The sequence below is a fragment of the Clarias gariepinus genome, chromosome 23, assembly GCF_024256425.1.
Source record: "Clarias gariepinus isolate MV-2021 ecotype Netherlands chromosome 23, CGAR_prim_01v2, whole genome shotgun sequence".
NCBI lineage: Eukaryota > Metazoa > Chordata > Actinopteri > Siluriformes > Clariidae > Clarias > Clarias gariepinus.
The window spans coordinates 20,023,107-20,047,684 of record NC_071122.1 but is presented as its reverse complement, the minus strand read 5'-3'; the positions used below and the strand labels follow the sequence as shown (position 1 = coordinate 20,047,684).

Genomic DNA, 24,578 nt, shown 5'->3' with positions numbered 1-24,578 from the left:
TACACGATTGACAAATCAAAGCCTTTCAGACCCATCAGTCCAGTAACATTTTATTAGAAAAAACAGAATCTTTCAATGTTTTACAATAATTAGCACTACAGCACCAAGTCTACATTTATTTTCAAGAATCAGACACCAAAATTAAGTCAAAAACAATCATTCCTCATTTAGCCATGTTGGGGGGACCCTTTTTAAAGAGCCCCAATTACGAATGGATACAGCATGATCACGTCCTCTTTTGCTGCAAGCAGACACCTGACTAAGAATTAGCAGAGAAACACAGTTGATCACCACATTGACGTCCTCTGGTATCAATCGGCTTTTTAACTCAAAAGCAACAGCAATCCAAGACGGGCCTGAAACAAAGAAAATGTATTAGAAATAAATGAAGACAACCTTAGTCAGAAAACTTGTCTATTCTGTGCCTCAGAAGTCTTTGGCTTAAATTCACAGGCAGTCAACATGATCGATCTGCCGGGGAAAAAATAGGTCATCACAACTGCACAAACTCACAGGATTATAAGTCACATTGCTTAAAAACATACCTTTTACATCTCCACATAAAGAGCATCAATGAGTCCATTCCAGCTTTATCTTAATGTCATCTCCTAATAAAAGATTGGAAAGAAATATATTTTAGGATAATAGCAGGATAACATTTTCTAGGCACACGCTCCAAAGGTGCATCAGACAGTTTGGCTTAAATAGAACAGTCAACAGTGTCGATCTGCTGGGGAAAAAAGTTTAGTCATCCTTTACACCAATGCAGTACCGCAAAGATAAATAACATGGAAATGCAACTCACCTGATTTACAACCTCGGACAGGCAAAAGTAGGGAACATGGTCATCAAACGGGCTTCAGAATCTACAAGTAGGAAAGGAAAGCCAATGTTTAGGGCATGTTCTTGAAGGTCAACTGTAGTTTGTTGCACAAAATGATAATGGCTCAGACACTTTGGCTTAATTTTTTTTAAAAAAGTCAACAGAGTCGATCTGCTGGGGAAAAAAGTCTGGTCATCATTGACGCCATTACTCCAATACAGCACCACAATATTAGAACAGTTCATATAACAGGCAAGTGAAACCCACCGATTTCTCTTTTGTCATTAGAAAGAAAAGCAAGTGCTGGAACTCTGGACATCCTCTGCACCCTGGATTCTAGAGAGGGTCAAATTAAAACAATTATGACAAGTTCTCATATGGTAGTGATTAAATTTTGTTTCTTCTCATAACAGCTCAGACAATTTGGCTTAAATTTAAATAAAGTCAACAGAGTCGGTCTGCTGGGGAAAAAAGTTAAGTCATCAGAGCCATGATTGATTTAAAAATGATAAAATTAATTCCATGCACAGGCCACACTAAAGAATCTCACCATGATGCCTGTTCCCAAAAGCCATGATGGTCCAGCGTGTTTGTTTCACATCATGGAACAAAGTTGTACAAGCCGATGTGCAGTCTTGTGGCATCTAATTCACCCAAATGCTGCTGGATCATCATACCTGGAAAAAGGTTTAAGGTTTTTCTTTAAACTAAAAAAATAAATAAATAAAACTTTAGTTTAGACTATTTTTACCATATAAAAAAACGCTTAATTTAAAAATCATTGGAAGAGAAAATTTCTATAGCGAAATACCTGCAAGTTTTAGAGTGCATGTTGATTCCAGTCCTTCATAAAAGTGAGTCGCAATAACCACGTGACCAAGGAACCGGAAATGGGGCTCTCGAGTTGCATTAGTTTCCGTGCAGCCAGCAAGAGCCACATGGTGCCTTAAAAAAAAAAAAAAAAAAAAAATCAGCAGCAGCACCAGTTTTTGTTTTTTTTAAACTAACGTTACTCATGCAACACTTATGATATTTTACACATCGTCAGTTTAAATACATTCATTAAATTATCTATAAATAATGATTTTCAATTAATATTTGTAATGCATTACAAAAGCGAAAACAATACGCAAAAAATAAAATCCATAAAATTTTCCACATCGATCCCAATTACTTTCAAACCAATATATCGAATAAACACAATACACTTTGTCTCACAGCTCCGACCTGAAAACAACGAGCTTTTCTACAACATTCTTTAAACCTTAATAAACCATGCAATACTAATTAGATATCCGCACAACCATTAACCAATCCTGGTAATCACGCCGAAAAAAAAAAAAACATTTACAAGATTTTTCAAGAAAATGAAAGAACTTTTTAAATTGCAAAATCTAGCAGAGAGCTCCTCACCTCAACACCACACCAACTGGGACGAGCACATGCGCGCGGACCGAATTTAAGGCCGCGCAGCGCGCATGCGTCGTCTTCACGCGCATGCGTCCTGGACGTGACGCGCCGTTTCCGCTATTTTCGACTGAATTGTTTGTCTCTTTGGGTTTCAGACCTCAGACTTGATAAACCCCAAAGAAAAATCTCGTCACCTTGGCAACCGGGAAGGCCTCGTCATATCATCATGGCAGCCCACACCGTCAACAGTAATTAAAGTACCACTTCTCTACTTTTACATGAGATTATAATAATAGTTTTTACTCTAGACACGATATTTAGATAAACATATAGCACAACACGGTTATGCTATATATTGTACATTTTTGTTGCTAGTTCCTGGGCTTGTTAGTTCTGGATGTTTTTCCAACTTTGCAGCTCGAGCTTGTGATGTGTCGTTTGTGAAGGATTCGGATCTTTGAGTCGGATCTTTTAGCGATCTTCTTCTTAAAGCACCTTATTTATTGTACAGTTATTGGAATTTCGTGTAAAATGCATTGATTATGCTCGTTTTGTGTGTGGTCAAACATTCGACTCTTTTTAGTGAGCCGAGTTAAATAACCTGACTCACAGAATCGAGTCAGTTATATTATACATTATGTCTGTTTATACAGTATGTCTGCAATAAAGTTTTACATATATATATATATATATATATATATATATATATATATATATGTATAATCATAGGTATAATAACTACATCAGTAATAAGTTATCGAATATAATACAAAATATGAATTATTTATACAAAGAAAACTACAAAAATGAAAAACTATTCCGGTGTCGACCAATAGGTGGCAGTGTAGACCAGGTTTAGACTTTAAGTACTCATGCAGTATATATTACAGTATGATGCCAATATGCTTCCAAGGTATACATAATTTTTTTTATTAATCATTATTTAACACATTCAGCACATACCCTTTTTATATAACCTCTATATAAAACATTCTATATATAAATATAACTTTTTTTTATATAAAACAACACATTTATTATTCATACAAAAAATAAAAAAAGCAATTATTCCGACCTACACTGTGTTGACCACTATGTGGTGGTGTAGACTAGGTTACGGAACGCACCACATTTACTCATCTTCTATACTGCTTCATCCTGTATACAGGGTTGCGCGGGGCCTGGAGCCTTTCCCAGGTGGGCACGAGATGGGGTACACCCTGGACAGGGTGCCAATACATCGCAGGGCACACACACTCATTCACACACTACGGGCAATTTGGGAACGCCAATTAGCCTAATCTGCATATCTTTGGACTGTGTAGGAAACCGGAGAACCAGGAGGAAACCCACCATACATAAAGAGAACATGCAAACTCTATGTAGTATACTTAATTTCACATATGAATCATATTTTAACACTTTCAGGACATAGATATCATCACAAAGGATTGCTTAATATGAAGGAATGTTCACATGTGCAACAAACATGAATGTGTTAAACAGTAATTAAAAACATTTAGTAATCAGTACCAGTTTTTGTTTAAAACACTGCCACTTGTTATAGTAATAATAATAATAATAATAAAAACAGAAAATATTTTATTATTATTAATGTCATATGTTGCTTTTTGTGAACCCCCTTGGTGGCATACATGAAAATACTTACAGATTTATAGTTGTTAGGCTTAAACACAGTACACTTTCTTAGAATACATCATTATACACTCTTTTTTTTTTTTTTTCAAAAGTTCACCGCATTTAAATCACACACACACACACACACACCTACATGCACGCATCACTGCACCTCCCTATAGACCAATTAGCACCTAGTTGTGTGAGCATTAACACCTGGCCAGTGCTGTATGCTGAGGTGATGCTGCCAGGACTAGGGAGTGTGTAAGCTTTTGTATTGTCGTTCACACACTGCCAGTGTGAATGAGGGATTAGCCTTTGATAAAAGAGAAGCAGAAAGCGATGAATCCTTCCCCCTTGCTTTTTTTTTTTTATTGTGCTTCACAAACACAAGAAACTACAAACGACTAACTTGGGTTGCATCAGGTGTGTTTTCGGTAGGTCTTTAATGCATTGGTCCTTGGATAATTAAAGAATCTTCTGTCTGCTGTGTGGATCCACATTAATCCTTAAGTTTTATCCTTAAGGGTAACGCCTAGGAACGACTCCAGATCATTGTTCTTGTATACTAAGAAGAAACATTCTTAAAGTAGTTTTTTTTGCAAATGTACTGTATATTCTAGCATTATTTTAGTGCAGTGTAATTACATACCTAGCATTTCAAACCTGTTGTTATTTTTCTTCTTTTGCTAATTTATACTTATTTTTGTTTTAGATTAACTTTGTTCTGTTTGAAATTTATTTTGTAATAAACTGATCTTGGGAAATGGAATTATGAATATGCATTAAATGCGTCCATACTTGTTCAGTTCAGCTCTTTGATTTTGAACTAAAGGTAATGCTTAGCTTTCAGTTTGAGATTGTGCAAATTGCCCGTCCACATCAGTACACACCTAAACCTAACCTAGCAATACCACTGGTTAAGAACTATTTATTAAGTTAACTTGATTCGGATTTTTAACAGATTTCTACAACAGCAGCTCTGATCGTAATGCTGCTCATACTGTCTATATTAATGCTCTCTTTCTAATATTTATATTTTTCGAGAGATGTTCAAGTCAAACCAGGACTTGTGATGAAATGGACCAAACATTCACGAATGACGATCCCAGCCGAGGTGGCTTAGAGCCCACTGCAGGCATTTACAGGAAGATTCATAGAGTGGAACGTGATTCTTAAAAATCAACAGATAACTTGTCGCCAACTTGCGGAATAGATTCATCTGTCTGTGGAAACTGCACAGTTTGGGTTTTTTTTACCACACCCTCCTGTCCTGACTGTGCTCAAAGCCATTTTCACATTTTTGGGCTATTCAAGGAGCTCCTGGGAGGCCAGGGTTTCAGATCTAAAGCAGGCAGTTTGCTCATGGAAAACTTTTCTACATTGATGGTATCCAAGCACTAGTGAGGTGCTGGGATAAGTGTAGCAGGGGATTATATAGAGAAATAAAGGGAGTTTTCTCATAACCGCATTTGTCATTATGCACAATCAAAAGTGCCTTTGCTTTGCATTTAAAAACAATCCAAAATATTAATATGGTGGTAATACCTATCAGGATTTCTTTATTTGACATTTTTAAAAGGAGTCTCCAGTGTCAGGCCATCAGGCAGCTGTAAGATTTTGACACAGAAATGTTTTTATTAGAGATGCGTCACCTTGCGGCCTCTTGGTAACATGACAGTCTAGGATTTTTATTATTGTTGTCTAATAAACTTCACAAAAGAGAAAAAAACAGGCGAGTAAACTTCAACTAAACCGTTACAAGAGGGTTATTAAAAATCATAATTTTTAAATCAAGAATTAGAAAAATGATTGTAAGCGTAGTTACATTTTACGTATTTATCAGTAGACTTGCAGTTCCTGTGCAAAGTTAAAAATGCCTATCTAACTTTAGACACCACAAAAGACTAGGTTTCAGATAACAACAAAGTGATTTCTGTAAAAGTTTCACACAAACCACTTATTTTAAGCTAAATCCCAGATAATCCACGCGTGAGAAGGATGACCGTCATAATCAGCGGTGATTAATTCATGAAATGATTGGATTACTTAAAGATCAAAAGATAAATGTGTCGCTTTTACTCTCAGGTTAAATACTCGCATTCTTCTGATCATGAATTCCTCATGTGTACTCTTTACCAAAACTAAAGTAAATCTAATCTGCACAACCTTAAAAGGAGTCAATTGAAGCAAACGAGAGCAGCGCAGTGAGAAAGCCTGTGCTTGAAACCGATCATTTGTACAGGAACTAAATGCGAGACGCAGATTGATGATGGTGAGCTCACAGCGTGCATGAGCTAAACAGGGTGTGGGACACATTTGACCTTTAGACCTGTTCCGGAAGAGGAATGAGGGCGGCGATGATTGCCAGGTTGCCGTCTCTAGGCTACGGTTGCCTTGGCAGTGGGAAACGGGGCGCAGGCACAGCAGGTGGGAAGCAACAGAGCACAGGAGATGTCACTTGTGATCTTTGCCGCGTCCCCATAACTGCACAAAGGACAATTAGAGGCTTGTCATCACTTGCTGGAGGCTAAGCCGGGTCAGAATGAACAGAATGAAAGCAGTGGCCGTTCTGGGAGTTATGGAGCCGAAACAAGATTAAAAGGCACAGTTCACCCAAAATGAGCTCCACAACTTTTTTGGGTGCAAACTTCTCCGAAGTATATTATTTACCAAAAGAAGCTAACTATAGTCATAAAATTTACAGCCATTATATGTTAAGCTTCCTTAGCATGGTGTAAATGCCTTAAAGTGAATCTTAAAGGCTCGGTGTGAACCACCTACAGTATACGTGTTGTCCCTCCTCAAACACACCTGATTCAACTTATCGGTTAATGACCAGAGATTTAGATATAGTAGGTCAGTACAAGGTTTCCTGGACAGACACTGACCTCCAGACCTTAAACCTTTCCCCAAATCGCTAAAACCTGTTGATTGAACCAGATGTGCAATTAATCATCCAACCCATCATGAGTATCAGCTCAGATCTGAAAATCACAATAAACTTGTGTAGTATTTAAGGTTCACCTGAGAGCTTTAAATTAGTAAGAAAAAGTGCTGCCAAATTTCGACCGTTATTAGACCTCTAGAGAAACTTTATTTCATTAAAAAAAGCTAATTTAGCCATCTTTTTAAGCAGATATTATCAACTTGTTATCTTACGGCAGCTGTATAAATTACTTTACCAAGTCAGTGTCAGAGTCCGTGTTTCTAATACTATTTGTAGCAATGACCCATTAGTGCTCATCATTTTTATTAACATCAATTCTATAATCATCATTTTTACCAACAATCACAGATCACCTTTTTTACGAAAACGACCAATCACTGATCCCCTTTTTAAAAAATGTTTTACTAACGTTTAATCACTGACCATTATTTTTACTAACGTCCAATCACTGACCACTATTTTTACTATCGACCAATCACAGATCACCTTTTCTCACTAACGAACCAATCACTGACCATTTTTACCAATTGCCAATCACTGATCACCTTTTAAAAATGTTTTTAACGAACGTCCAATTACTGATCATCTTTAAAAATATATATATTTCTAACATCCAATCACTGATTATTATTTTTACTAATGACCAATCACTTATCACTATTTTTTACTAATGACCAATCACTGATTTCCATTATTCATGATAATCCTGACATGTAAGCAAATTTCTTACAAGTTACCCAGTAACTCCTTATTTCCTGTTTATTTTCCAAATACTAATTTCTTTCTCCCAGGTTTTGATAGTATTTCGTAAATGAATGAAAGATAGGGCATTTTCACATACACACTGGGCTTAAGCAGCTGTGTGCCAATAATAAAACAACTAATCAGACAAAAAAAAAAGAAATAAAGATTGGACTTTGGAGCAATGGAAAAAAAGTCATGTGATCTGATAAGTCCAGGCTGACCCTATACCACAGCGACGGGCGTGACAGGGTAAGAAGAGTGATGTACGCATGTGCACTTTTTTTGTGCACACATTATCTACTTTCCACTGAACAGTGCAGGCAACACTGCTCTAAATTGTAACATTATTTAACAAAAAGTACAAAATGGTTAGCATTGAAATTTAATTATACTTTCACATACAAACCCACATAACCCACGGTATGTTCTACATATCAATCTTCTAGGTGCTAAAGTCTACACAGAACCCACTTTTATGTATTATAGCCTAGTTGTAGCATGTGATTTAAGACCGAGCAGTAAAGTCAAACACCCCTGCTGTGACCCAAAAGTATCTTAACAGTTACTTTCCCTTCTTGAAGAGTTCAGTGCCACTGCTTTTAAAACTCCGATCACGTGTGATATAGGTAAGACGAGGTCTTCAGGGGCCTCTGAACATCATAGCAGGTTGTGTTCAAAGTGAACTCTGCAGGGTGGTAGGTGTCCTGCAGTCAGAGCCGATGCGAAAACATATGGACTATGGAGCTGGGGGGAATGGGGGAGGGCATTGAGGGTTCGAGACACAAAACGGTGATGTTACAAAACACTGCTGTTTAAATGGTGCCTTGGTGTTAAGCCGTTTAACACTATATGTGGGACAGCTGTGTGGCACAAAGCGTATACTGCTTTCTGAAATGTTTTTTTAAATGCTCACAGCTGGAATAAATTCATCAGTTACACCCAGCTGTGTAAAACTCCATACTGTACATAATAACATATAGACAGAATTGATTCCTCACCACATAAAAAATTACTTACAATCATGTTTAAAGTGACATTACTTTAGAAATGAGTGCAATATGGGGCGGCAGGATTATAGACCGCCAATTAGATATGGTGTGGTGCTTACATTTACATGTTTAAAATATCAATAATATGTCAGTTTTACTTTGCATGATTACGGCTGTCTTTTAGGGTGATTTTTTGCCTCAGTGTTTGTGATAATCCTTAAACAATAGTATAGAAACTACAGCTGCACATCCATAATGAACTTGTTGAACAATAATAATAATAATAATAATAATTGGGCTGATTTTTTACCTTAATTTAATTTCTGAAGATTAAAACAGATTTCAAAGAAGGTTCATCATCAATGCATGACTCTGCTGAAGTTTAACAATTTTCTTTAAATGTGGCCAAAAAAACATTGCTCACTCTATAATTTTATTAGCTTTGATTACAGCACACGATGTCGTCCCCCCCGCCCCCAAGAATTCCCCTCTTTCCCAATTTGAGTCCTGGAATATGCCCATGCCATCCGGGAAGAAAAACATGTAATAACCTGGTCATTCAGTACATTCAGCTCATCAACTGACTTCATTTTATTTCCACATAACATTGCTGAGTTTAAACCTGAGCAAATGAAGCAGCCCCAGATCATAATACTGCCTCCAGCGGCTTGTACAGTGACCACATGATGGGTGCATCGCTTCATGCTCCTACCTTCTCATCCTGACAATCCTTTTGCTTTGGAAGAGGGTTAATCTTGACTCATCAGACCACATGACCTTTTTCTATTGCTCCGAATTCAATCTTTATGCTCCCTACCAAATAGAAACAATTGTTCTGATTAGTTTCACTTGCACATAGTTCTCATCACATTGTGTGTGTATGGAAATGTTCTTACTTTTATTATTTTTTTCCGACCACATTTCTTCCACAATGTTGACAATTCAGAGAAATATCCTTCCAGGTTTTGACAATGTTTTGAAGGGTTCTTAACCCAGTTCCAGTAATTTCAAATCTTCTTTGTTTTTGTTTTTTGGTTGTTTTGCTTAATGCAGCTCAATAATAAGCTCTTCTGCAACGGGGACTTTTTTTTGGTCATACAGTGTATAATTTTGTTTATGGTAGAAAGCGGTCTTTCAAGACAGACATTTCTTTCTCGGACAATTTACTTCAGAATGATCAATAATTTGTCTGCTTTGAAAATCTGAATTTTTAAACATTTTTTATTTGAACTTTTATTCATGCTCAAAGAAGAGTGAACTTAAAATCTCAGAAAACAGAAAGAAATAGATAATAATGGCAACGCATTTTGGTGCACGCATTTTGCATGCGTCTCTGTTTACTTTTTGCTTGTCTGTGTATAATATTGTCTTGTACTTGTACTTGTTTCTGCTCTGTACAGTGCCTTGCGAAAATGCATTTTATTGGGATTTTATGTGATTGACCAACACAAAGTGGCACATAATTGTAAAGTGGAAGAAAAATGATAAATGGTTTTCAAAGTGTGGCGCTCATTTGTATTCAGCCACCTTTACTCTGATACCCCCTAAGCAAAATCCAGTTGTTTGTCTTCAGAATTCACTAAATTAGTAAATAGTGTCCACCTGTGTGTAATTTAATCTCAGTATAAATACAGCTGTTCTGTGAAGCCCTCAGAGGTTTGTTAGAAAACATTAGTGAACTAACAGCATCATGTAGCCCTAGGAACACACCGGACAGGTCAAGGATAAAGTTGAGGAGAAGGGTAAAGCTCTGAAGATCTCACAGCGCAGTGTTTAATCCATCATCCAAAAAAGGAGAGAGTACGGCACAACTGCAAACCTAACATGACATGCCGTCCAACTAAACTGACAGGGCTTGAGAGTAGAGCATTAATCAGAGAAGCAGCCAAGAGGCCCAGGGTAACTCTGTAGGAGGTGCAGAGATCCACAGCTGGGAGAATCTGTCCACAGGACAACTATTAGTCGTACACTCCACAGATCTGGCCTTTATGTAGGAGTGGCAAGGAGAAAGTCACTGTTTAAAGAAAGCCATAAGAAGTTCAGTTTGCAGTTCCACATGGCTTGTCGCAAACTGCAAACGGGACGTCTTACGGTTTTCCTTCAACAATGGCTTTCTTCTTGCCATCCCTTGGTCTATCAGATAAAATCCCAATAAAGTAAATTAACGTTTTGTAGTTTTAACGTGACAAAATGTGGAAAGGCTCAAGGGGTATGAATACTTTTGCAAGTTACACTGTGAGAATCTCTAATGGCATGCACAGCGAATTTTTTTATACAGCGTCTAATAAGCAGGTTGCAAACATGTTTAGCCACAATAAAGATTTCTATTCCTTATTTTATTTTGTTCTATTCTATTTTCATCTGACCTCCTTCCTATCCCAAACTCCTCCCCCTTGACACTGACCACGCCCCTACTCTCTCATCACCGTTGAGGTCCACCCCCGAGGTGCAGCGCGCTCCTTAAAGTCCGCGCGCAGTGGAGCGCAACCGGCAGCGCATCGCGTGAGGACACGAGGGAAGAGCGGAGGAGCCACGGAGACGCCTGAGGAACTAAAACCAGGATCAGAGGGCTGCTGCACAACACACGCGCACACGCACGCACGCACACACACACACACACACACACACGCGCGCGCAGGAGGCAAACTTCCAGGATGTCGCTGTTGGGGCTGATCGCTGTGTGCTGGTGCTGCTGCGCCGTGTCGGTCGGCGCAAACTTCACCCTGGGGAACGACTTGGGCTCGGCTTTCGTGCACCGAGCGCTGCGCAGTCAGGAGCGCCGCGAGGTGCAGAGAGAGATCCTGTCCGTGCTCGGCTTGCCCCGGCGGCCGCGACCTCACTCTCCCGAGCGGCGCACGGCGGCGCCCATCTACATGCTGGAGCTGTACAACGCGGCGCTCGAACCCGCGGCTTCCGGTTTCTCCCGCGCTCCGGTTCTGCCTCCGGCTCCGGCACCGGTCCCGACACGCCGCGACCGGCGCTATCTGAGCGACGCCGACATGGTCATGAGCTTCGTCAATATGGGTAAGTGCTCGAAGGGGTTAACGATTTCCCCCCCAAAATGTTTTAATACACAACTTTTATGACATCAAAGAGACTCCAAACTGTAACTTTACGCACTTTACGCAACACTGACATCAACTGTTATTGTCTCCTTTGAAGAAGAAGAAGCATCGCCACACCCTCCTAACGACTGTTTTTGATAATTTTATGGGTGTTACTTTAAACATTTGGCATGGAAAACATAAAACAAAACAAAAAAAATATTTCGTGTCTGGTGCTAATTCTTCTTTTTGTTTGTTGTTTGTTTATTTATTTATTACATGGCAACTGACCTTTAAATCAGTGCACCAGCACACATGGCCTACAAGACTGCAGGAAAAAAATTCTCTTTATTTATTAATTTTTTTAATATATAAAAAAAACACAAGCCATTATTGCATAATGAGATTATAAATCATGAGGGCAAATGAGAGCGCTTTAGATCTTAAATCTGAGTAAAAAGTCTCCGTAGGTCGACATGAACCAGTACGACATCTGCACTTAAGGCTTAAGCTCAAGTTTCATTAGGAAAGTAAACTACAACAGAAACCAGAGGACACTGCCGTGCAGCACTGTCTCCCAGAGCCGTTTCATGAGATGATATAGATCTGTTTGGATCCCAGAAGACATTCTGGTATGTCAATATACACTGTAATGACTGACCTTTTTTTGCCAGAAGTTTCACAAGGTTTGCTTTCTGCGGTCCTTAAAGATTTTTTTTCTCTATTTGTTCAGAGGTAATGACTTGCCATTTCAAGGGGGCTTAGTTTGGCATGACTAAAATTTGAGAAGGCATTTTTGACCTCACAGGGGTAAGATAAAGCTGTTAAGAGATAAAGACCAGTTTGGAAGACCCTCGAGTGTGTTTTTGTATGTGAAGAAAGAGCGGGAGATGGGATAAACAGTGTCTGATGAAAGATAATATTGTTCAATATCAGTAATAGTAGTAGCATTCTTGTTATTAGCTATAATAATCTTTGCTTGTATTTTTCTCTTTGAATAATGACGAAGGTCTGCTTGTATTCAGAGATCTGTGAGCACGACCGGGGACTTCCCTGGACATTACTGAACTTATCAAACTTGAATTCTGCCTTTGTTTCCTTTGGAAACCGTATCATTGCTCGTGTATCTGTGTTCCTGTAGTGGACACGAGCCTCTTTTCTGTCTCAGTCCTTCTTTCCTTTTATCCACAAGCTTCACCTTTTTCCTTTTTTTTTTGGTGGAATTTCATGCCTCAGACTAAATGTTTCAGTCCAAATCTCTTTCAATGGTGCATGGTAGCCTCTAAAAAAAATTCAACTTTATTAGCAGAGCCATCTGTCACTTGTTTCATCCTGTCTCTCTTTATTGGAAATGTATATACATTTATAAATTCTGTTGAAATGTGCATACAGTGTGAGCCTTAAAGGTGGCCTAGCCTTCGTTCAGGTTCATTGTTTTTAATCTACCATGTTGTGCTGGTGATTGACAGGATAATTTCCTCCTCTTGTTGAGATGTGTGTTGAGGCAGGCAGGCCTGTGTTCAATTCAGGACCACCCTAAATGTCTGTATTAAAGGTATTTCCTTCCCATAGTTACTAGGAAGGGAGTTAAGAAGTGCACTTCTAAGCTTTTTTTTTCCTGTAGCATATGGCTTTAAATCATTTAAACTGTTAATAAAAGTTTATAAATGTTTAGGTTTATCTCTTTTGGAAAAAAAAGTTTTTAACTATGCATCAGTTCAAGGCGAATTGAGCGTAACCATACATTATAACGTTTAAAAGATATATGCTTTAATTTGTCATATACAGCCATTTTTTTTTTCTTTGCATTTTTGGAGTGTGTCACAGCCAAATCACTTTAAACCACAAAGAACCGAATAAGTAAGGTCAGGACAAAATCTTTAGAAAATTCCCCAGAAGTACCAATACTTCAAGCCATATAGGATGTGTGAAGTTCAGTGTCCATCCAGCACATCAGCTGTACAGCGGTGTTGAAGCTTCTGCTTGGAACCGGTCGGCTTTCATTTTTTTCCCCAGCTTGTGTTTTACCTGGGAATGTGCCATGGATTGCTACAGATGTGTCTGGGAGGTTTTGTTTTTTTTCCCAGCAAGATCCAGCTGTTCCCTGGAAAGGAAAGAGCGCCTGTAATCTGTTCTTTCTTACGGTAACATACTATCCAACACGCACTTGGTCGGTTTATTACAAGCAATGCGCGATTAAGGCTAGGGTTACCAGGTAGGCTTATTTATTAAATTTTTGGGTTGTTTAAGCTCCAGTGATATTGTTTTCACTCTGGAGATTTGCTACGTGTGAGATCGGGTTTCTCTCTTCCATTTTACTTTCAGACCTTTCTTTGCGCTGTGGTTTCAGTCTTGCTTTTTAACTTAACAAGCAAGCAATCGAATTGAAGAGCGATATTCTGCTAAAGCACACTTGTTTATATAGTTCTGTCTTGAACATGGCTGAGAAGACGAGCTTAAGCACCCAAAGTTATTTCAAATGTATTTTCCAAAGGGGAAAAAAAGTTAGACAACAGTGCATCCCTGCAGCTCGGTGTAACTCGGCAGAGAAGCAGTCACGCTCCAAATGTTTATGCTGATAAGCCAGCTGGGCCAAGTAACGCTGAAATCCGATTAAACCTCTGAATATAATGCACGGAAAACCGATGCGCTCTTTAGTTTTTTGGAAAGAAGAGTGCCCCTTTTCTCCATATGATAAAATTCAACGATTAAGATTTTGAAAAAGTTTAACTTGATATTACGATATAATAAAAGTGTCAAGATCCTCAGTTATTAAAAACATAAGTATTTAAATCTTCGTTTATGTTTTTGAATGAAGTCCTATTTGAACGGGATTAGTATTATCCGGCCCCCCCCTCCCCCCCCCACACACACATCTAAATTTCGTGTGGCGCATTCTCACGGGATAAGTGAAACCTGCGATTTTACTCAAATATACTGACTTATCTCCCGGATACGATGTCAAGGCTTTGCGCGACATGCACTTTCTGATGGTTCTCTCTTTCTGCACATTGTATTGTTGTATAGTGATATGACCCAGCACCCAAAATACTTTCGAAGCATTCCGACGCAGCCTCCATTCTTCGGCCCACGGGAAACAAAAACCTTGAAAGAAATGATACACGGCCTGCCAAATCCTGGCCAAATCACTGATGTGCTGATTTGCAGAGGACTAATACAGTATTATCACAGGGCCTTGGTGTTTAGTGAAATATGGTAGGTCATTTGGGGGGGAATTTTGACTTTTGACAAATTACAGACATGGCCGATTCAAACGGGATTGAGATCACAGACAACCATGTACAATAATTTTAATAACACAATTATTAAAATGACTAACGGTCACCAGGTAATACTAATACAGTGCGAATAAGGTTTAATCATTCCCTCCTAGACTGCAAAAACAGACTTAATTCAGACTTTCCACAAAACCTTAGCATGTACCTTACACTGTATATATGTTAACTGATCTAAACAATATTTTAGTATTTAAGAAATTCTGCTTGCTGGTTGAGGAGGCTGTAAGCAGTCATGTATGGACATCTTGTCTTGGTTCAGGTTTGTCCATTTTTATAAAAAAAAATTGTTACATGTAGTTTCACTGCTTCTTCATTTAATATTTTTTATATTATTATTATTTTATAAAGGTGTGTCAGTGGGGGGGGATTAAAAATCTACAACTAAGCCGTAGACGTTAACACCCCGGACTTGATTTTAACTTGTAAAAAGTGTTAAATATGACACTTTCCCTATTGTTTACGTTATCTATTAAGAACTTGCGAACTTCTATCATGACAAGTGCTTCACGCAGCTTAAACCTGTGCAGGTGTGCTGAAACCTCTCGGTTATAATTCTCGAGTGTCCCTGTTAATTACCATGTTTGTCAGTGCACTGTAATTTGTCATCGTACCGGCCTACGGCTTACGAGCAGTGTGTGTGAGTGCAAGGAAGGGTTTGCATATCTGAATGCTGATCTTTGTGCCTAATGGCCTTGAATATAAACACAGCAAACCCTTACAAGCAATTATTGCCTCCATGAAATGCCGGTGCTTTTCTTTCCAGTGTTCAATTGCGGTCAAATAAATGACTCTCTGCCTTTAGTATGTGCCCGGTTTAGAGAGCTTATACACACACACACACATATACACACACACACACACACACACACACACCCTCCCTTTTTCACTCACCGCTGGCTATGCATGTTCATTATTGCACGATGATGGAAACAATTTGAGCACGTGCACTGCGGCCGTTCTGTAGGCTATGATGTCATACGTGGCAGCACATGCAGGCAGGATGTGTGTAAAAAGCAGCAGTAATCATGGTTGTCATCATTATTGACTGACCCCCACCAGCACACACACATACTTTACAGGCTTTTTTTTTTCTTTTTGCATAAAGCACCCGGAACCTGGCATCTGAAAACCTTTTTTTTTTTTTTTTTCCTTTTTTCCCATGAGCAACCAGATACTTTTATGTTTTTTGGTACTTGTTCAAGATTTGTCCATGAGGCGAAGTTGTTGCTTGGAAACTAAGGTCAGAGCACAGGGTCATCCATGATATGGCCACTTAAGCAGAGAGAGGGTTAAGCACCTAGGTGGAGCTGGGGCTCGAACCCCGAACCTGCTGTTCAGTAACCAAGTCACTTAACTGCCTGTGCTATTACAAAGAACTGACACTGGGGACTTCATCATCATCATCATCATCATCATGACTGTTCCTGTCTTCTCTCACATTGCTTGTTAACAAACTGGAGCTGCAACCTCAAGTCGGCTTGACTCACGTCCAGCTCTTTGTTTTTGAACGTGTCTTGTCAAAACACCTAAGGTGTTGCCTTTCACCTTTTGCACTAAAAGAGAAGTCCCCCCCAAGGATTGTGTAGCACAGAGAAAACAGCTTCCCAGAAACCTCCAGGAAAGGTTGAGCTTGTGCCACATGCTGGAAACTCTGAGAGGATCTCAGCCAGCCCGGGGTGGGGACAGCGCTCGGCCAACATCTGCCAAGGGTTCATTCTGAAATCATGGATTTTCCTCAACAAAGTCACTTCCTCACATATAAACTGGAGTTTCTTTTTCCTCCCCCCCCCTTTTCTTTGAGTAGTTTTGCTGCTTTATAGGCCGTGTGGATAAACATACTCATAAAATGTCATCCTGTTGACTAAACGTGACAAACATCACAGCGTCTCCTTCTGCACCTTCCGAAGTGAGCGTGCTGAGAGAGAGAGCGAGAGAGAGAGAGCACTCGGAGAAAGAGAGCAAGGGAGATTATGAAGGGAGTTTGTGAAGACATCTGGACATGATGTTTTCGTTCTGAGAGAAAGCATGTGTTTAAATCTCAGCCCCTTTTCCCCCATGCATCGTGTTCAGATGCTCACCAGACTAATATCCATCGTAATAAGTTGAGAAGCTGAGGGCAGAGGGAATCTAAACCAGTTCCTGTTTCTTTAGAGTTGTGGTTCATGATGCCTCGGAGAGTTTGGCTTAATTTGGGATGGGGCACGCTGTCAGAAGCTTTTTCAAGGGAGGTTTTTTTTTTTCTTTTTCTTTGCACTTTTTTACGAATGAGACCAGGATGTTGGTGTGGAGTGCTGCCAAGGTCACTGACGAATTAGCAAGGGATATAAAGGTCATAAGGGCTACTACTTACGACTCCCAAGTAACAGTGCTGTGCATGTGCATTAATCTGCGTGTGAGCAAGGAAAAAAGGAAGAATGTGTGTGTGTGTATGTGTCTACGTGTGTGTGTGCGCATATGGGGCACCACTAGTTTCCGGGCCAGGCCTTTTACAGAGCTTTTCTTGTGGTCACACATGTGTGTGATTTGAGTCCATAGCCAGGCTCAGTCCCCCTCCACCCTCCGCCCCCCCACCCATCCTTAAACTATGCTCCCATAATTCATGTGGGCCTGAGATCCGTCCTGGCTTATGGAAGCAAACATTTCTTTTTTGGCCACAGTGATGTGGGCGCACCAATCAAGCGCTAGTCCTGCGTGCGATTGCTCAGCCATCCTGACAGGCTGCAGTCCTTTCTTTTTACGAGAGGACTTCTGTTATGAGTTGAAAGTGTGTGTGTGTGTGGTGTGTGATGTGTGGTTTGGCCTAGATGTTCAAAATGGAACGAGGACACACAGATGAATGAATCGAGGCAAATGAGACAGTTACGTCCTCCTGCTAGTGAAGCATGCGCTGTGTTTCTACTTCCACGGCAACAGTCCTTTTGGTTGTGTTTTTTCTTTTTTTCTTTTTCCCTCTTCTTCACAAATCATGCTCTAGAGGTCAAGCTGTCTCACTGAATATCACTGATTGGTTCAATTGCATGCTCCTTTGGCCAGCGCATTAAAAACCTGTGTTTACGAAAGCTTGTTTTATACCAGAGGCATTGCAGCGCGGCCGGCAAGCTTGAATCTTTCCATGACGTTTTTGTTTTTACACAAACGGTGAGTTCAAAACGAAGCAAGAAAAAAGTCTTGCGCATGCTTCGATAGCCGTGGCATTGATGGGGAAAACAGCAAAATAAAAATGTAAAAACATTACGTTAATGTTGCATCGTCTTTGTGGTGCATCATTTCCATTATTTCTTCTTCTTGCGAAGCATGTCAAGTTGTTGTTCAGGATAGTTTTGAGGCTTTCCAAGTTGGGTATTTCTTGGGAGTTTTAGTCAATCATCCAATCTTAATTTTATCAATCAATAACGGCAATTAGAATTAATATCAGTTTGTGTAATAGATTTTTAGAACTAATTTTGGTAGAACACAAAAGTATAGATGCACCTTCTTACATTTTGGAACGATACTGGAGATTTCAAATGTGTATGAAGTAAGACATATGGAATTAGGTAATTAACCAACAACAGTCAGTTATTTTAACATATGATCAGCTATTCTGGAACAGTTCTTGCTAGAACAGTGTCGTGTCGATTGCATTTGCAAAACCCATCAAGCACCATGATAAAACTGTCTCTCGTGAAGACCTTCCCAGGAAAGCAAGATCAAAACTTACCTCTGCCGCAGAGGAGAAGTTCATTTAGAGTCAGAAATCACCAATTAACAAACAGCACCTCAGATTAGAGCCGTTATGAAGGATTTACAGAGCGTAAGTAGCAGATACATCTCAATATCAACTGTTCTAAGATGATTATTGCGTATTTTGGATAAACACCTTCAGCATTGATTTACAGTGTAGAAAGAAATCAAACTCAGGAAAGACCATATAAATAGGTGTGTCCAAACTTTTGACTGGTAGTGTAGATTAAGGGCCACAACAATCTGGGACCGTAGATGCTTGTTTGGTGTTCCAGGTGAAATACTATAGTGTTTCCTTTTTAGAAAACGTTTCGAATACATCCCTCAGGGAGCCTTTTTCTCCAGTAGCCTTTAAAAAAATATGCTTCATAGAAAAAAAAGAAAAAGCTATTTGGCTTTCCTTCTGGTTCTCCACAAAGCATTTGCATCTAAGAAAAGGTTCCTAGTGGACCTGGTTTAGAAAGCTAGAAGAACCAGTTTTTAAAATAAGAATTGACGAGCAAACCAGGTTTCCCCTGAACTGTATTATATAACTTTCTTCAATTTGTCTCTCTTAGGGGGAACACTTACAGTTTTTGTGTTGAGCCATGCATAAGAATGTAGGCACAGTTGTACAAGTATAATCCCGTATTAAAAAAAAAAAAACCTTCCACAGCTTATTAAGAGAAAGTTAATGTTAAATGTTGCTGAACTGAAATGTGCGTCTGTTGTTCTTTATTCCAAGTTGATCCTGAAGAAGACCCGCATGTATTCCATCAGTTTCACCGATTTGATCTGTCCCGCATCCCCGAAGGAGAAGCCGTGACCGCTGCCGAATTCCGTGTCTACAAGGACTTCGTGCACGAGCATCACGAGAACGAAACCTTTCACGTCAGTGTGTATCAAGTGCTCCGGGAATACCACGGCAGGTAACTGCGCAGCTGTGGACTCCACTTTGTGTGTGTTTAGATCATTTTAAACATATTTGTGATGCTGCTTTTTCCAGTCGGAGATGTTTGTTTGTCTTATTCTTGTCCTGGATCGTCGACCCTGTGTTTTGTGTGTGTGTGAAGTCAGGCTGCAGCTGTGGCGAGTTTTATTAGAGTTAAGTGTGAAAGCCAGAGAGAAAGACAGAGTGAACTGTGCGAGATGAAACATGTGCTGCCGCCCACTCAGTCTGGGTCTGAACGCACATGCACACATACGCATACACACGCGCTGATGGGCCTGCCCGATGGTAGGTGTCCAGTGCCAGGTCTCCCACTGAATTCCTGTCGCTGATTTACAGCACAGCTGTTAGCACGCCGGCCATTACAAAGCCATTACTGTCAGTTAGTGCAATGTGGAGGCTTGAGCAGGAGAGAAACTCGTCTATCTCCTCCATCTACACTCGCATGGTCTGTCTTTTCATCTCCAGCCATATCTCCATTCTATTCCTTCTGAGCAGGATTTTTTTTTTTTTAACTCTCTCTAGCTCAGCCTTTGCACTTTATTTCCTTTCACGCTCCACACTCAAGCTCCTTATCAGCCCTCTGGCAATGTGAATCATCGCTCGTACACCTATTGTGATGCAGACGCTTCACGCAGACAGACGCCGTCTGCCCAGAGCCCCGGGGGACTGAAACCCGAACCACAAACATGCCATTTGTTCCTTAGATCAGCTCCAGTATCTCTCCTGAATCAGACAGGAATTTTAATCTGTGATAAGAGATGTCCCAATTTATGGAGGTTGATCTGGGATGCGAAGTAGAGGGCAAGCTCTGGCCTGTTTGACTTTTGCGATGCTTTCTGCTATATTTGTTGACAACACAAAGGCATCGCGGCTCGACAGACATGCATGTATCAGTGAGTCACGTGGGAGTCGAGTCTTGTTAATTATAATACTCTAGTAGTGGCACGGCATAATGTTTGTTTTACCGTCACACAAAAGAATATGAAATAAGATGACCGTAACACCGTATGCCCAAAAGTATGTGGACACCTGTATGTACAGAATGTCTTTAAATACTTTAGCATTACAATAGTCCTTCATTACACTTTAGCATTACAATAGTCCTTCAAGGCCCATAAGTCTGTATCAGCATGACAATGCCTGTGTGCACAAAGCGAGCTGTATGAAGACTTGGTTTGCCAAGGTTGGAGTCGAAGAACGACCGCCGTGCCACTGGAACAGCTTTGGGATGGACTGGAACGCTGACCTTGCATTTTATAGCTGATTGATTTACAAATCCTGTTTAAAAACATGTTTAATTTTTGGCGCGGACTGATCCAAATCTACTTTTTCCAGGTTTTTATATAATACATTTCAGAAATGTTGATCCCTTACTTAAATAGGATTAAAGTGTTAATAAAGGGGTTTGGAAAGCATTAACTGACAGTGTGTGTATGTATGTACGTGCCCAAAAAAAATCTCTACGAATAACAAATAGTTAGCCAACTTTTTTGTAAATATTTGCTATGACCTTAAACTGTGAATATTTGTTTATTTATTTATTTTTTTAAGTTAAGATAGGATTACATGTGGATTATTATAACATTTAATCACTTGCATTAATTCTATATTATAACGGATATAGTGTGAATGTAAATATTTATGTACAGTAATGATGTAAAATGTAAGGCTTTGCATGTATGTTTGCAGAGATTCAGATCTGTTTTTGCTGGACTCGCGAGTGATTTGGGCTGCCGAAGATGGCTGGCTGGTTTTTGATCTCACAGCTACCAGTAACCACTGGATTTTGCACCCGGGTCAGAACCTGGGCCTGTTGCTTGTCCTGGAAAATGCAAATGGTGGGTCAAACCTTCTCCTCTCCTTTTTGCTCCCCCTCCTCCAGGTTTCAATATGCAACTTGTTTAAAAACCATCTACTCATGAATGTTAGCTAAATGTTAGTTTTCTTTTTCTTTTTTTCCTGTTTTTCCCTACAGGTGACCGTGTGAACCCCAGGATTGCAGGACTGGTGGGCAACCAGGGACCCCAGAACAAGCAGCCATTCATGGTGGCGTTCTTTAGAGCTACAGGCGTCCGTTTGCGGAGCATCCGCTCAGCTAACAAACAGAGGAACCCGAACCGGCCGAAGTCTCCGAAAAACACGTCGCCTTCCAGTCAGGAGGCGCTGAGGCTGGCAGAGGCCGCAGGTAGTGTATCTGATGTTTGTCTGAATAAATCAAATGCACTAACTTTACAGTAGTTGGTAATGCAATTTAGCTTTTTTTTTTAAATAGATGAATGACTTCCCTTATGTCGTCTTTCTTATTTGGATTAAACATTTTTTATTTTTTATTTTTTTTAATGCAAATGTTTTTTGTTTGTTTGTTTGTTTGTTTTAAACAGAGAATGTAAGTGTGGACCCAAAACAGGGTTGCAAGAAACATGAATTGTATGTCAGCTTCAGAGAACTGGGATGGCAGGTATAATAAAAGACATCTCTCTCACTCTCACTTGTTTTGTTTTTTTTCCTCTCTTCTCTTTCTAAAAGACAACACATGTTTCCCCTTCTTTTCCCGCCCTTCCTTTTATTTTCTTCCTTTATAATCTTTGTCCGTCTCTCCCTGTGTATCCAGGACTGGATTATTGCCCCAGAAGGCTATGCTGCGTACTACTGTGAGGGCGAATGCGCCTTCCCTTTAAATTCCTACATGAACGCCACTAATCACGCCATCGTCCAGACGCTGGTAAGTTCTCTATAGAGTGTATTACATAACCTACATGGTAATGCCGCACCAAATACTTTTACTATAGTTCAGTACTGCAGCATCAACACGACAAAAAAAGATGTATTCGGTGAATGGTAAAGTTTTTGTAAAGAGATTTGTTAATTTAGCATTTTTGGAGGGAGGGATGGAATTACCAGGGCACACCAAGACAATATTTCCACGATACCTAATTTGTATTGTGATTTTTATAAGTATGACAATTTTGTAAATATTCCAATTTGATATAAAATGCAGTGGGAAAAGCGAACTTCCTTCACCGAGGCGGAAGTCGAATGCTCAACTCTGGAGGTGCAAGGCGACAGTGCTAACCCACACGAAAAAATATTTTTTTAAGTTTATGGGTCAATAAATGAATCGTCACCCAAAAGAATCACGATACATCAGTGAATTCGATTTCTATCTCCAGTTTCAGCACCTTTTAATCCTCGGATGTTAAGCTGCAACTGCCATAAAGGTCTTCTAGAAACCTGCATATTTTATCTTAACTTTTTAATAATGTGAAAAAGCGGAGTCTGGTAAAAGAACAGCTGTTATAACCATATTCATGTAAGGTATAGCTAGCTCGGACATGTTTTATGGACATTCCAGAACATTAAATTTAACTACAATATATAAAACACTTTAGGACAGGCTGCGATTATAAAAAGAACTATTGGTAAAAGCTACTTAGTCATTGATTATTATTATTATTTTATTTTTTTAAATAACCATGTCTTGGTGTGCTTTCTTCCTTATTTTCCTTATGTCATATTGCGAAGTTATATTTTATTCTAATCAACATGCACGATAATTTGCATGCTACTTTATTCAAATGTGTGCAACATATTACATGGAAGGAGCAATATTACTTCCTGAAAGAATTCGTCTTCTTTTTGTTAATTCCAATTTTTCTTGCAGGTTCACTTCATAAACCCAGATTCGGTCCCGAAGCCGTGCTGCGCCCCCACTCAGTTGCACGGCATCTCCGTGCTGTATTTCGATGACAGCTCCAACGTCATCCTGAAGAAATATCGCAACATGGTGGTCCGAGCGTGCGGCTGCCACTGACAGACGCAGGCGACACACACTCACAGAAAAAGGAGGAGATCGAAATTGAGGCTAGCCGAGCCTTCAGGAGCCGGACGTTTAATAGGACTCGTTACTGGAGGGAAAAAAACTGGACCACTGTGCTGTGCCTACGTGCTTCAAGTGTCTCACAAGTGCAGCCAAGTCGAGCGGTAGCTGCTTTCATTATGCCGTAAAAACGGAGAATGGCAAAACGTCCAGTTCGTGAGCACACAAAGAGATGTGTTAAATTAGTATTAGGCACACTTTTCGTCGCTCGAGTCACTGGAGACAGGGTCAGAAACAAAATCGGTGTGATGAACCGTTGGAAATTCTTTTCATATTTGGCGTACATGAATCAAAGTGACGTAAAAAAAAAAAAGTGTTGCCCCCCTCTACAAGTCAGCTCTGAAGATTTACAAGGGTGTGATTTATACATGCAGGTGTGTGTGTGTGTGTGTGTGTGTGTGTGCGCGCGCGCGAGTATGTTTTCAACCCCCTTGTGGCGCAAAAAAAAACAAAACATCCTACATGCTGCATTTATCACACAGCCGAGTGTTCAGCATGTGTTAACTGCCGGCAACAGGACCATCACTTACTCCGTCCTCTCCTCTGAAGCGGGTCCAAAGCTGCGGGTGGCGGCCCGGACAGCAGCATGTGGTTCTCATCTGCGTTCTCTCTACAGACCGGATGATAAAGCAGCTAAATAGAACTGTCTGGATAGGGACAGGTGCAATTGATTTTTTTTTTTTTTTTTTTTCTGCAGAGAACTGGAATTCTACAGCTGTTCTTGGTCATGCGAATGTTATTATGTACAACAGAGCTTACGGAGACTCGCAGTAATGAGGGAATACAACCTTCAAGTCCAGATGTTTTGGAGAAATGGGAGATGGGAGTCTTTTTAGAACTTATATTCCCATTTGTCAAGTTGATCTTCAAACGCATAACTACAGTCAGATGGGGATTGGTTCTTTTATTGCACAAATCCAACAAATATTCTTGCCTTAGGACATTTAAAAACTTTTTTTTTTTTTTTTTTTTTAGAAAATGACACAATGAATTATTTTATTTGCTATTATTTTTTACAAAACACCTAAGTGCAATTTCATAGTTGATTTTATAGAAAATATTACTGTTTTCTTTTTGCCCCTGTGATCATCTTTTATTGTCTAAGCAGTTGTAAATAGTTATATTATAAAATAAACTTTGTAACTTTCAT

At 39.7% G+C, this 24,578-nt stretch overlaps 1 protein-coding gene, 1 long non-coding RNA gene and 4 other non-coding genes across 8 annotated transcripts; 1 reads left to right on the top strand and 5 right to left on the bottom strand.

Moving 5' to 3' along the window:
- Positions 1-37: 37 nt before the first annotated feature.
- Positions 38-1,767, bottom strand: LOC128511154 (uncharacterized). 2 transcript variants are annotated; one of them, XR_008356161.1, is made up of 6 exons: positions 1,635-1,767; positions 1,374-1,530; positions 1,091-1,159; positions 806-866; positions 546-608; positions 38-356 (listed from the first exon to the last, which is right to left on the bottom strand). It is a non-coding gene; the product is annotated as an uncharacterized LOC128511154 (long non-coding RNA). The 2 variants fall into 2 exon arrangements; XR_008356160.1 differs by having other exon boundaries at positions 1,374-1,500.
- Positions 418-509, bottom strand: LOC128511731 (small nucleolar SNORD12/SNORD106). Its single transcript, XR_008356197.1, has one exon. It is a non-coding gene; the product is annotated as a small nucleolar SNORD12/SNORD106 (small nucleolar RNA).
- On the bottom strand, positions 678-765 carry LOC128511728 (small nucleolar SNORD12/SNORD106). Its single transcript, XR_008356194.1, has one exon. It is a non-coding gene; the product is annotated as a small nucleolar SNORD12/SNORD106 (small nucleolar RNA).
- Positions 942-1,032, bottom strand: LOC128511730 (small nucleolar SNORD12/SNORD106). The gene has a single exon (XR_008356196.1). It is a non-coding gene; the product is annotated as a small nucleolar SNORD12/SNORD106 (small nucleolar RNA).
- LOC128511729 (small nucleolar SNORD12/SNORD106) lies at positions 1,229-1,319 on the bottom strand. Its single transcript, XR_008356195.1, has one exon. It is a non-coding gene; the product is annotated as a small nucleolar SNORD12/SNORD106 (small nucleolar RNA).
- Positions 1,768-2,353: 586 nt separating the features above from the next.
- On the top strand, positions 2,354-24,577 carry bmp7a (bone morphogenetic protein 7a). 2 transcript variants are annotated; one of them, XM_053483832.1, is made up of 8 exons: positions 2,354-2,481; positions 10,988-11,578; positions 19,345-19,528; positions 21,241-21,389; positions 21,527-21,736; positions 21,933-22,009; positions 22,163-22,273; positions 23,213-24,577. In XM_053483832.1, exons 2-8 carry the CDS (start codon positions 11,209-11,211, stop codon positions 23,360-23,362), a joined length of 1,251 nt encoding a protein of 416 aa, XP_053339807.1. In that variant the 5' UTR covers positions 2,354-2,481; positions 10,988-11,208; the 3' UTR covers positions 23,363-24,577. The 2 variants fall into 2 exon arrangements, with proteins under 2 accessions (XP_053339807.1, XP_053339808.1); XM_053483833.1 differs by having other exon boundaries at positions 2,371-2,490.
- The last annotated feature ends 1 nt before the right edge of the window (position 24,578 follows it).